A 13,091-nucleotide genomic window follows, 5' to 3' on the forward strand; every position below is an offset into this window, starting at 1 on the left:
GATAAAATAGAACATGTGCAACTATTTACTATGTTACACACTAAGCTGATTGTAGCATGCCAAAAGCCAAGACAACACTGCTTTTTAACCGGGTTCGGTCTAGTTTATATAGGGCACAGTATCAACTACAGTTTACAATTAAGGTGTCACACTAACAGACCCCGTTTAGCTAAGAAATCCTTTATATAGAAGCTCATTTATTGACGTGTGTTCATTGTTGAGACACTTTATAATGAAAACCCACAGATCAAACTGTAAACATCCAAAAACTCTAGCTAAGCACTTAGAGAAATTTGATTGGGTGAGCGGTAGAAATGGACAGAGCTATACAAAAGGTGTGCACACTCTGCACTGCAGGTAAATATTTTGGTATCCATGTTTGCAGTATTTTGTGACATTTTTAAAAAAAGAACTTCCTTGTTATAAAACCATTATTTTTGACAAAAACGACCGCGACTCTCTTATGTAATTGCGGGAGGGAGACACATTTTATGTGGTATATTTTATGGGACACAATCATTATTGTTATTTCATAGATTTTATTAAGTCATCTAGTCACACAGTGAAATCAAATTAGCTTTTGTCTGCATGGTGGTTTTTTGTCTTAAAAAAGGTTGTGTAGCTCTCGTAAACAAAAAAATCTAAATAGTTTTGCAATTATGGCTCTTTGGGTCAAAACGTTTCCCAACCCCTGGCCAAGAACTATGAGTTGGTGCTATTTTAATTTTTAGGAAATCTTCAAGAAGTACCAAGATTTGTAAACAGCGTGCCGCTACATACAGTACGAGATGAATTTGTTCCCAGATCGTGGTCATATCTAGAATTGTTCTTATCTCGAGTGAATACCTACTTAACAAAATAAATCATTGGAAATAAATCAAATTGTAAAAATTCTCGCTGAATATCCTAGAATAATTTGAGGGTTGCGAGTCCCTTCAAATGATTTGCAGATAAACATCGCCATCTTCTGTCTTCATCCAGACGGATAAAAGTCAAAATCTGGACAAGAACTTTGCTGTTTGGAACATCAATAAATCACAATTATCGTGGTTAGTGGTATTTGTTGCCTATTCAACTGCCGTGTGCTCAAGTGCTTGTTGCTGTCCAGCATGGCTCTCATTCTGCCAGGGAATGCGACATGATGTAAACGTACAAACGGTCAATTTATAATAGTCAATGTATTTTTTGCGTATAATTAATTTATAGTGATTTATTTGAAGATTGATTTTTTTTACCACTTGGAGGTGCTACATGATACACTGTCATAATGGGTTGTATTGGCTGATTTATTAGGCAAAATAGTGATGAAGGAAAAAAAAAATCAACCTTTCACTTGGATTTCATGATTGAGTTTGTTCTTATCTGAAGAAGGATAAAAAAAACCTTGGTGCAGGTTTAAGCTCCACTGAGCAAAGTTCTGGTTTACCTTTTGATTGTTTTTTCAGCCTTTCTCACCTTCATGAGTGTTTTTTCCTCCTTAAAGCTAATCCTCTTTTGGGGTAATTTGTGTTCCCAAAGACATTTATTTATGTAAGCAATGTGCATCATTACAGACAAGTGAGGTTTGGCGCATTCACATTTGATGTCACTACTCCTCACAATCTTAAAGCCTCTAATTTACTTTAAATTACTAAATGAGTTTACAATACACAAAAGGCCCGAGACTGTGTTTGAGCGTGTGTTATCACAGAGGCCATTTTGGGCTACGATCAATAGGAACCACTTAACCTTGTTTGGTTAGCTTTCGTCAGTGGGGATAATGGGGACGCACGTGTTTGTGTGTTTTGCATGTGCCAGGCTGTGTACAGAGCTTCGTTTCCAGAGGACGTTGCAGCCAACAAGGGTGTTCTGACAGTAGTCGCCTCAGACATCGATTCGGGCTCCAGCGCTGAAATTCAGTACTCACTTTTTGGTATCGGAGTGGAAGATTTCTACATGGATGCCAACACTGGTACCTCGCATGACACCACCCAAAATGTTTGAAGACATGAGTGCCATTGTCATTCTCGATGAATTCATTTTAAATAATAAGTCAAACCACAGTCAAGGGAAAAGGCTTGGTAGAATCATCGGGGTAATGCCTAGTATAGAAAAGTAACATATTGGGCAGAGATGAACACACTCATTTGCCGTAGCTGTCTATATCACTCATTTAGCGCAGCAGTCAGTATTAATTAAATTGGTAATGGTATGTACACAGAAGTGCGGCAAAATCATTCTCAAAACAATAATAATAATTAATAATTTCCTTTGTATTGTCATTCTTTTGTAAGAACGAAATGTCAATACACCTGACCCGTTGTAGCGAGCCGATGCAGCCGCAGCCAACAGAGGGCGCCGCCATTTTACCAATGTTATAAGTCTTAGGTATGACTCGGCCGAGGCGCGAACCAGCGACCTCCCAGTCTCAAAGCGGGCGCCCTACCATCTAGGCTACTGAGCTGGTAAAAAATGAAGTTGAGCTTCCAAAACTCAATGTACTGTACTGATCAAAACTCAGAAGCCCGTACAATCACAACAACCTGTAAACATGCAAGCTATCTCATCTCTTGCACACATGACAAAATGATGAAGAGAAGATTGATTTTCTAATACTATATAAAAGGAGTACACAATCATTATCAGGTTGACAGTTATCGGACTGATAACAGCCTAATACGTCTATTTTTTATAGTTTTCGGCCCGATAGGAAAATATACAGATGCTGCCCTACTTATGAACGAGTTAGGTTCTGGACAATCGTTCCTAAGTTGAATTTGTTCGTAAGTTACTTCAGTGCTATATTTTGTATGGAATGTATGTTTAAGGTTTATATAAGTATGTTTAAGGAATTTATAAGTAACCTGTATTGTTTTGTACTAAAAAAAAATAAACATTTAATAAAATAATATGCTCTATAAAGATAAATAAAGTGAGGTTTAATTTATTTTCGGAAAATGGGCTTCAAGCGTTAGGTGCCTTCCTCCTCCGTGGTTAGTGTGTGTGAGAGAGTGTATTTGTGCTCTTCAGTATATCTCTTCATAATACTCTGGCATTCTGAAAAGGAAAGCACAAAATAATTGGTGGGGGAGCTGAGGTGGTGGTACTAAAAACCACGTGGTCTTCCCCTGGACCAAAAACTTGATAAAAAACATGGGCCGCAATACAGGGTCTTTCTGGTCGTGTATAATGATCTTTTTTAATTTAGTACCATTAGTAGCATTACTTGGTCTCCTCACTATCATTTTGTCATGTAGGCAAAATATGGGAGCACTTGAGATCAGTCAGATGTCTACAGGCTGATTGTAAAGGCTTACACATTCGCCTAAGACGCAAAAGGTCCCCGGTTCGAGACCAGATGGACCTGCCGAAAAATGGCCACCACCAGGCTGTACTTTCCCCAGACACACCACAGGATATGGTGCCTCTATGACCCCAGTGGTTAGGGGATACAGTCGCCCACAGTACATTGAGGTCTTTTTTTGAGAATCTTATTGTCACACCCTGCGTATATGTTAGTGCCAAATTATTAATTTTGACTGTTATTTGGATAAGATTAAGAGCTTCTAATCGCAGAACAGGCTCTTAAGCGCTGAAACATGTGTCATTTCTCGGCACTAGACATTTCCCTGCTGGAATTTCTGTGTTAGAAATGGACATGAAAAAGTTCATTTTTATGGCTGTTTAAACCTGCGAGTTAAAATCCAGTGCAGCTTGTATAAAAACAAACTTAACTTTCTTCTTTAAATTCGACAATGCGGCTTTAATCAGGTACACTTTGTAGTCTGGAGTTCACTGCTAGATCGAGTTAAAATATATCCTTGTGTGTTGAAGGCGAGATTCGGACAGTGGCACCGCTAGACCGCGAGAGCCGGCCGGCTTACAAGTTAATTGCCCAAGCTACGGATGGCGGTGGGCTCTTCTGCCGTTGCGACGTTTCGCTGACACTCCTGGACGTCAACGACAACGCGCCAACTTTCGCATCCTCGCGCTTTGTTGCCAGGGTATATGAGAATGCATTACCCAACACGCTCATCACGAGGCTGCGGGCCACCGACCTGGACCAAGGCCTCAATAGGACCATCACCTACTCATTGGCCAACTCGGCTGAAGGCTTCTTTTCCATTGACCCTGTGTCGGGGGTGGTGATTCTGGAGCAGCCCCTGGATCGAGAGAGTCAGGACACATACCAGCTTCGTGTCCGGGCCAGTGACCAAGCTGGGCTGCACGGGGGGCTATTTACACAGGTTGGCAACCTCCCTAAACTCTGAGTCTTGTTCCATGCAAGATTAACTTATCACATGATTTCTATGGGTGCATGAAATCCCTAGAAATGTTCTAATTTCAATGTTGTGTTTTCAAGGATTGAAAAGTGCTAGAATTTTTGGTGAGGTTCTTGAATTTGCCTGGGATGTGTACCAGGTTTCACAACAAGTCCACTGATAAATGAAGCCAACACTGTTCTCTAGTGGCTTCACTTTGCCATTGCATTTCTTCCTTTGTGATTAATGGCAGCAAGCATTAGTTTGTATGGTACTGTCCTATGAAGCGTTATCACCCTGATTGGGGAGCTGCACCTAAACAGGGTACTATAATATGTTTATCAGTGCAAGGATTATGCATCAGTTATAAAAAGGTATTATGGGCAGTGGAAAAATTTTGGTAGCGTTTCAGTGGTAAAATGAAATGTGAAGAACTTCATGCAACTGAAAATCTAAGCTACATATTGGTTGGTTGGTTGGTTAGATCCCTTACCTACATTCAACACTTATATGGGGAGAGATTTTTCTGGAGAATATTTACAGATGTATTGTTCAGATCCAAAAATATATTTGCAATTTATTTAAGATCTAAAAATCATATGTCCTGATAAATAAACATGCAAAATTAGAAATCACAAATGATAACTGTTTTTTGTATTTTTGCTCCTATTTGCAAAATGCATGAGTCAAACCCTTTTTCTTCCATTAATGGTACTGGTGAAGTTAAAAGTCCTTGAAAAGTTCTTAAATTTGGCAATAAAAAGGGTGAACGAAACCTGTTCTTAGTTTAGCTTACTCATTTCTCCTTCCCCATGTGGTGTCAAAGCACTTTGACACTGACTTTGATTGTCAAAATATTTTGGTCTAAATTTGAATACAGTACTCGAAAAACATGAATGGTATGTTCCCATGAAGTCTCAGAAAGAAGCTTTGGTGTATATTTTGGTCACCACCCTTACAGTGGCTTGCCAAACTTTTTGGCCCCCTTGAACTTTGTGACCTTTTGCCACATTTCAGACTTCAAACATCAAGATATAAAACTGTAACTTCTTGTGAAGAATCAACAATAAGTGGGAAACAAGCATGAAGTGGAACACTTTATTGGATATTTTAAACGTTTTTAACAAATAAAAACAAAAAAGTGGGTGTGCAATATTATTCAGCCCTATTGAGTTAATACTTTGTAGCACCACCTTTTGCTGCGATTACAGCTGCAAGTCGCTCGGGGCAGGTCTCTATCAGTTTTGCAGATCAAGAAACTGATATTTTTGCACATTCCTCCTTGCAGAACAGCTCGAGCTCAGTGAGGTTGGATGGAAAGCGTTTGTGAACAGCAGTTTAAAGTTCTTTCCACAGATTCTCAATTGAATTAAGGCCATTCTAACACCATGATATAGTTTTTGTTTAACCATTCCATTGTAGCTTTTGCTTTATGTTTTGGATCATTGTCTTGTTGGAAGACAGATCTCCGCCCCAGTCTCAGGTTTTTGCGGACTTCATCGGGTTTTCTCCCTGAATGGCCCTTTATTTGGCTCCATCCAACTTCCCATTAATTTTAACCATCTTCCCTGTCCCTGTTGAAGAAAAGCAGGCCCAAACCATGATGCTGCCACCATCATGTTTGACTGTGGGGTTGGTGTGTTGAGTGTGATGACCTGTGCTGCTTTTACGCCAAACATTGTTGCCAAAAAGTTCGTTTTTTTTGTCTCATCTGACCAGAGCATCTTCTTTCACATGTTTGGTGTGTCTCCCAGGTGGCTTGTGGCAAACTTTAAAGGACAATTTTTAAGAAATGGCTTCCTTCTTGCCACTCTTCCATAAAGGCCAGATTTGTGCAATATATGACTGATTGTTGTCCTATGGACAGATTCACCCACCTCAGCTGTAGACCTCTGCAGTTCATCCAGAGTGATCATGGGCCTCTTGGCTGCATCTCTGATCAGTTTTCTCCTTGAATGAGCTGAAAGTTTAGGGGGACGGTCCGATCTTGGTAGATTTGCAGTGGTCTGATACTCCCCCTATTTCCATATTATTGCTTGCACAGCGCTCCTTGGGATGTTTAAAGCTCGGAAAATCTTTTTGTATCTGAATCCAGCTTTAAACTTCTCAACAACAGTATTTCGGACCTGCCTCATGTGTTCCTGGTTCTTCATGATGCTCTCTGCGCTTAAACAGACCTCCGAGACTATCACAGTGTAGGTGTATTTATACAGAGACTTGATTACACACAGGTTGGTTCCATTTATCATTGTTAGTAATTTAGATCAACATCGAATCATTCAGAGATCCTCACTGAACTACTGGACGAAGTTTGCTGCACTGAAAGTAAAAGGGCTGAGTAATTTTGCACACCCACTTTTTCCTTTTTTATTTGTTAAATTTTTTTAAAATATGCAATAAAGTGTGTTCCACTTCATGATTGTGTCCCACTTATTGTTTATGCTTTACAAGAAATTACAGTTTTATATATTTATGTTTGAAGTCTGAAATGCGGCAAAGGGTCACAAAGTTCAAGGGCGCCAAATAGTTTCGCAAGCCACTGTATGAGCATCCCATTTAAGAGAGGACGGCTCGATATTCACTACGTGGAGACGCTATAACAAGCCACATAGATTTTAATTAAGATCAATGCTTTTCACATGAGCACCGAGAAGGGAAGATGAACAGAGGTGACAGCTAAAAGGCAAAAGATTCTCTGGTGCCCACTTGTGGCAAATACAGTGGTACCTCTACAAACCTGCTTGTATCTCGAATTGCGTGAGTATCAAGCTGATTTTACCAATATAAAATAATTATCAACAGGGTTGGGTAGGGTTACCTTAACTTGATTACTTTCAATTACTTTTGGACTACTCCAATACCAAATATGCTAATAAAAGACAAAAGAAACTAAATATGAATAAAATTATGACTCACAACACGTAAGCTTTCTCTCCCGGCTTTGATCTCTTTGATCTCCGGCAAAACTAACATAAAATGCGACAGAAACAAAATGTAAATAAATCCAAACAGCTTGCCAACATCATTTTTGCCGTTCCATGTATTCCGTTACTCCCCAAGCCTGAAAAAAATTTAGTAATTTTAATGCTCGTAACTTGGATTTTCCTCGCCGAGCTCGATTTTTGTTTCAAATAAATCTTGCATATAGAAATTCTTATGTCTATAGGTATGACTGTATATAGAAATATGTGCCTGGAAAACATGCTTGCATTGACCCTTTTGCAATTTACATTTTTGATTGTTTGGTTTGTGTTTGGGTTTTGTGGATTACAGACTAGTGCGGAGGAGGCAAGAGACTGGAAGCTGGGTTGCTCAAAAAGAAAGTTCTATTAAAGAACAAAGCCAGGACCAAAGTAGCAAACAAATTATGGGGCACAAAGCAAATTACACAATGTCCAAACAAGAAACCGAAACAAAAAAACAAAAAACAAAGATCAAAATAGAAACAAAGACCGAAACTGGAAATGGAAACTGCAATTAGCAAAGTAACAAAGAAACACCAGAAATAAACACAAACAAACCTGGCATCGTGAAAATGAAAATGTTGAATAGGATGATAATGGCAGAAAAAAACTCATGAATGACAATGGCAGGCAAATGGATAATAAAAAATGACAATCACCCAGCAAATGTGTGTGGATCAAAATGTACTTTTTAGAGGGTGTGTTGTGATTTGACGTGTCTTTGCCCAGTTCAAACCCCTGTTGGGACCCTCTAGGAGGTGTCGTATACCCGACCAGTTTCTGTTCTTTAAAAGCACATACCCTTCTTCCTTTTTTTTGTAATTCATCCTCACAAAAACACTGTTTGCTGTGCTTGCCTAACTCATTACGCCTGGTGGCCACTAGGTGGAACTAACTGTGCTAATCCTGGATGTGAACGACAACGCACCAGTGTTTCAGAGGAAGGACTACAGCATCACAGTGCCCGAGGATGTTGTTGTGGGAACCGAAGTGCTGCGGGCGCTGGCCACCAGCGCAGACATCGGGCCCAATGCCGAGATCTCCTACCGAATCCGTTCAGGAAACGAGATGGGCAAGTTCTCTATCGACAAGAACTTGGGTGAGCTTTCCGAAAATGAAGAGGTTCTTTTAGAGTCTCTTGACAAAGAACACATGCTGCAGTCCTATTTTGGGTTTCTAGGCTCCATCTCCGTAGCTGACGATCTTGACTTTGAAGTGTGCAAGGACTACTACCTCACGGTGGAGGCCTGGGATAGCGGAGATCCTCCTCTCAGCGCCGCCACCATGGTTACCATCCAGCTAATGGATGTTAACGACAATGCGCCGACCTTCAACCAGGAAATTTACAATGTCTTGGTCAGCGAGGATGCACCGGTTGGCCAGTCCATAACAAGGGTATTCCGACAGCTTCATTAGCGGTGTTAGCCTGAATCGCCATGGCTGAATGTGGATGTTTTTATGTGTAAGGTGTTGGCTGAGGACCTGGACAGTCAAGTTAATGGTCGCATCACCTACTCCATCCTGAAAGGCGACAGGAGTAACCATTTCTGGATCGATCCAGTGACAGGGCTGCTCAAAGTCAATAAGCGTCTGGACCGGGAATTGGTAAAGCAAACTTCAGACATTTTCAAAGACTGTTAGAATCCTAAAAAATGTGTGAGACATCCCAAAATGATCTGACCAAAATTCTCTTCCTGTGTTCTTTGTACATTAAAACACTAACACGCAGAACTTCAATCAATAGTACATTTAGTGGACTTTAATTCGAACAGATAGCTATTCTAAGACCAACATGCACTACTGGATAATAAATTTGGATTACAAAAAATAGTAAAATCTGTTAAAAGGACCTGGTGTATTATTTCGCGCCTCCCAGTGAATTTCTAAATTCAGCTGGCCTTGTAATCCATTCCGGCTTTGCCCAGCAATGACCCTCTTTTTGTAGATGCTGCCTTAAGTCTTAGGTTCTTGTAGATAGACACCAAAAGGTAGAAAAAACTACATTTATAAAAAAAAAACAACAACCATTTGATTAATGATCAAAAATGCACAAACTATCATTAACGCGCAGGTTTATGAAATACTCCTTCACATTGTACAGTATATATATATATATCTCATCTCATCTCATCAGCCGTACCGCTTATCCTCATTAGGGTCGCGGGGGGGCTGGAGCCCATCCCAGCCATCTCCGGGCAGTGGGCAGGGGACACCCTGAACTGGTTGCCAGCCAATCACAGGGAACACAGGGACAGACAACTCATTCGCTCATTCACACCTAGGGACAATTTGGACCGGCCAATTCACCTGATAATGCATGTTTTTGGAACGTGGGAGGAAACCGGAGTGCCCGGAGGAAACCCACGCAAGCACGGGGAGAACATACAAACTCCGCACAGGAAGTCTGGAGCTGGATTTGAACCCACGACAGGTTCCCATGACATGAACCGCACAAGCGCTAACCACTACGCCGCCGTATATATATATATATATGGCAACAGTTCAGGGTGTCCCCTGCCCACTGCCCGGAGATGGCTGGGATGGGCTCCAGCCCCCCCGCGACCCTAATGAGGATAAGCGGTACGGCTGATGAGATGAGATGAGATATATATATATATATATATATATATATATATATATATATATATATATATATATATATATATATATATATATATATAATTTCAGCTTCTTAGCAGGCTTTGTTAGAGCTTGATATAAATCCAGGTGATTCCAATCACCTGTATTGGAGCAGAGAAACCTCCAAAACATGCAGGACGTGCGGCTCTCCAGGACCGGGTTAGCCACCCCTAAACTATAGGAACATGAATCTATTAAGCGGAAAATAAATAGATTGTATTTTTAAGAACTATGGTCCTTAGCTAACTTGGAACACAACAGAGGGAGGTTTAACTTTTACCACCTCAGATTAATCGCTCAGTATCATCTTCAAGTTCATCTGATAAGTGAGCCTTCATCGGAAAACGCTTTGATTTGGTTGGATTGCCAGGAGGTGTAAACTGGTTTTAAGGACATACCTCTAAGCGCAAAATAAGTCAGGAGGAAATCAATAGTCATTTTCTGAGTCAGCGCAAGGTCAGCGAGCACTCGCATTATGCGGTCGAAACGAAGCACGTCGGCCATATTGCCTCATGCATAAACATTTGTCGTTTCTCGCCTCGTACAGGTGTCGCGCTACGCTCTGTTGGTGCAGGCCTTTGACAGCGGCTCACCCGCCATGTCATCAGCCGTTGCCGTTAACGTGAATGTTGCCGATGTCAACGACAACCCGCCGGTTTTCACCCCTCCGAACGCTACTGCTGTGGTCCAGGTAAAAGCTGCTCCCACCCTTGTTAATACAGGATGTCCCAAAAAATATGTATTGCATTTTCCAGACTACAAAGCACACCCAAAGATTCCAAACTGGCCAGAAATTTGACCGTGCGCCATATAACCCGGTCGCCATATATGTGGACAAAATTGGAAACGCATTACCACATTTGTCTAATTGTTGATCAGTTGATAAACACTGACCACAATTGCATAACAACGGTGGCAATGGGGATTGAGCCGGATATCGATGGTAAAAGCCATAAGTGTTAACTACTCGTCCTCTAGGCACATCGATGGTTTTTCACATCACATAACATTTCAAATTAATAAGAATCACAGCATTGAAGCGTACTAGATTCTATCCACTTGACAACTTGGGATACAGACGACACATGAACATCTCATTATGACACTATTTATGGCCATGCTACCAGATATGTTAGAGTAGCGAGAATTGATTCACTTTTTCTTAGCTTAAAGCAAGCATTATACTTGACAAACATTTTGAATACATGTGGCCATTTCTTTATTTGTATTTGTCAAAATGACCGAATTTCTTCCCACAAGACCTATGTTTTGTCATTCAGTTCTGAATATTGTGAGCTTTGTTAAGACTTTGCAAGCTGGCTGTACCACAGACCTGTATAATGTCTGACAATATTCTCACGGCCTCGCCCAATATTAACATCAACAATTTCGTACTGACTAAAGGTAATGTGATAATGAGATAAGACCTCATGCCTTTGCATGTATCCGCTGTATCCGTACTAGTCTAGTGGATAGGCTCCTGTGCACTCCACGCTGGAATCTGGGTGAATTCCCATCGCATACAATGTTATACAGTTATATAACAACTGATCCATGCGCACATTTGGTACTTTTATCATTTTTGAGTGCACCTTTTTTATGGAAGAAAGATCCCAAAAGATACGTTTTTGAAAGTGGGCCTTATAGTAAGGAAAATTCGGTATTTATTAGGTATTTATTATATATTCGTTCATAATAGATTTAACTCAATTGAAGGGATGGCAACCGGACTTGACTTTGAGGATAGCACAATTTTTCTAAAATGCTACTTGAAGTATAAAAACTCGAAAAGGGTGTTTAACAAAGAACCATCAACATGTGTTTCAGTCAGTCGAATTAGAGATAACTTCAAAGCTGATAAAACGTTTCAACAAAGTCCAAGAAAGTCTTTGCGTCAAGCCGGTCTCGAGGAAGGCATTTCAAAATGATTTGGCCAACCCACAATTAGTCCATATTCATAATGACGTTTTTCCAGACCTAAATGTACATAATTGCAAGTAGTACTTGGAAGCATGTAACTAAGATAAACAGTGATGTGATAGAGCTACATTCAAATAAAATTGTTCAATTAACAGACACAATTGTACCCAATAGTGACCTGAGAATCTGCATCTTATGGTCGACCACCATGTTAATTTTCCAAGAATTAATAGTGTTTTCATACTTTCAGTTGCATTTAGAATAAACTTTCTTTCTTTAAAGTAAAGTCTGGTTGCCATCACTCGGTTCAATGGGATTAGTCTAAAAATAAAGAATAGATCATTGAGTTATCATTTGCTAAATTGTGTGTCAACTGTTTGCACGTGACTTCACCTTGCCTTCCTTGGCAGAATGAGCGCCATGGCGGACGGAAAGAAGCACCCTTGGGACCTGCACTTGAATGAGAATTTATGTTAAAACAAATATCAATAACCACCACTTTATACAATGGTGATTTATTGGTGTGCAGTGGGAAAAGTTGTATGCCCGATTTGGAAGTTAGGTAGTGCTAACGCGCTACGTTAGCTTCCTACCGTTGTCCTTTCTTACTATGTAAATGGGCAGTGTTTATTGGAATTAACCAGGGATTTAAAAAAGTAATCTTTTGTCACGAACCAGGAACGGAGACGTGACCCAATTGCGTTTGTTTTACTCAGTTTAATTTATAAGGAGAAAAGGACTTGCATCCACGATCAGTTGATCGTCGGTCACGGGTAGCAGATAGCTGGAACGCGTAAGTGGCACATCCGTGTTGAGCGAAGGTATTTGTTGACAGCGAGAAAAAACAGGTCGATGGCGGGGGCGGAGGAGCAAAAACATAAACGGATTCAGAAAAAGGTCGGCAAAGGGGAATCAGACAGAGAACAGGGCAGGATAGAGTCAGGAGTCACAAAAGTTTGCCTAGCGAGTAGCGTAGGTTTACAAACGATCCGACGAGTGTTGTCAGGAAGGCAGGGGTTTAAAAAAGAGGAAGCAGCCAATCAGCGTCTGCGGCTTTTGGCGCCAACGGAGCAGACTCAGGTGCCCCGCATCAGTAATCATGACATCTTTTGAATTTCATATGTATTAAAAACTGTTATGTGCTCTACCATAAAGCTTATTAGGTTGAAGTTAACTTCCAGATTATCAACGGAAAAAAAGGGGAACGAAAACGTCATTTATCAAAAGTAAATATTTTTATCATGCTCAAAAGTAATTTCTATACAGGCTGAAAATGCCCCGTGCTTTCTATTACATTCTTCTAAAATGAATATACAAAGTTGTTTTA

The 13,091-nt window shown here is 40.4% G+C and overlaps 1 protein-coding gene across 2 annotated transcripts in view; it reads left to right on the plus strand.

Moving 5' to 3' along the window:
* Positions 1-13,091, plus strand: part of fat3b (FAT atypical cadherin 3b) — a 196,898-nt gene that overhangs the window by 130,746 nt on the left and 53,061 nt on the right. For both annotated transcript variants that reach the window (XM_088321825.1, XM_088321826.1), the window contains exons 33-38: positions 1,798-1,951; positions 3,814-4,226; positions 8,090-8,303; positions 8,385-8,599; positions 8,672-8,809; positions 10,392-10,535. In XM_088321825.1, coding sequence (XP_088177951.1) covers positions 1,798-1,951; positions 3,814-4,226; positions 8,090-8,303; positions 8,385-8,599; positions 8,672-8,809; positions 10,392-10,535 — 1,278 coding nt within the window. The remainder of the gene's footprint in view (positions 1-1,797; positions 1,952-3,813; positions 4,227-8,089; positions 8,304-8,384; positions 8,600-8,671; positions 8,810-10,391; positions 10,536-13,091) is intronic.

This window comes from Urocampus carinirostris, chromosome 17 (assembly GCF_059441175.1).
Source record: "Urocampus carinirostris isolate Australia breed hairy pipefish chromosome 17, RoL_Ucar_1.0, whole genome shotgun sequence".
In the NCBI taxonomy this organism is placed as follows: Eukaryota; Metazoa; Chordata; class Actinopteri; order Syngnathiformes; family Syngnathidae; genus Urocampus; species Urocampus carinirostris.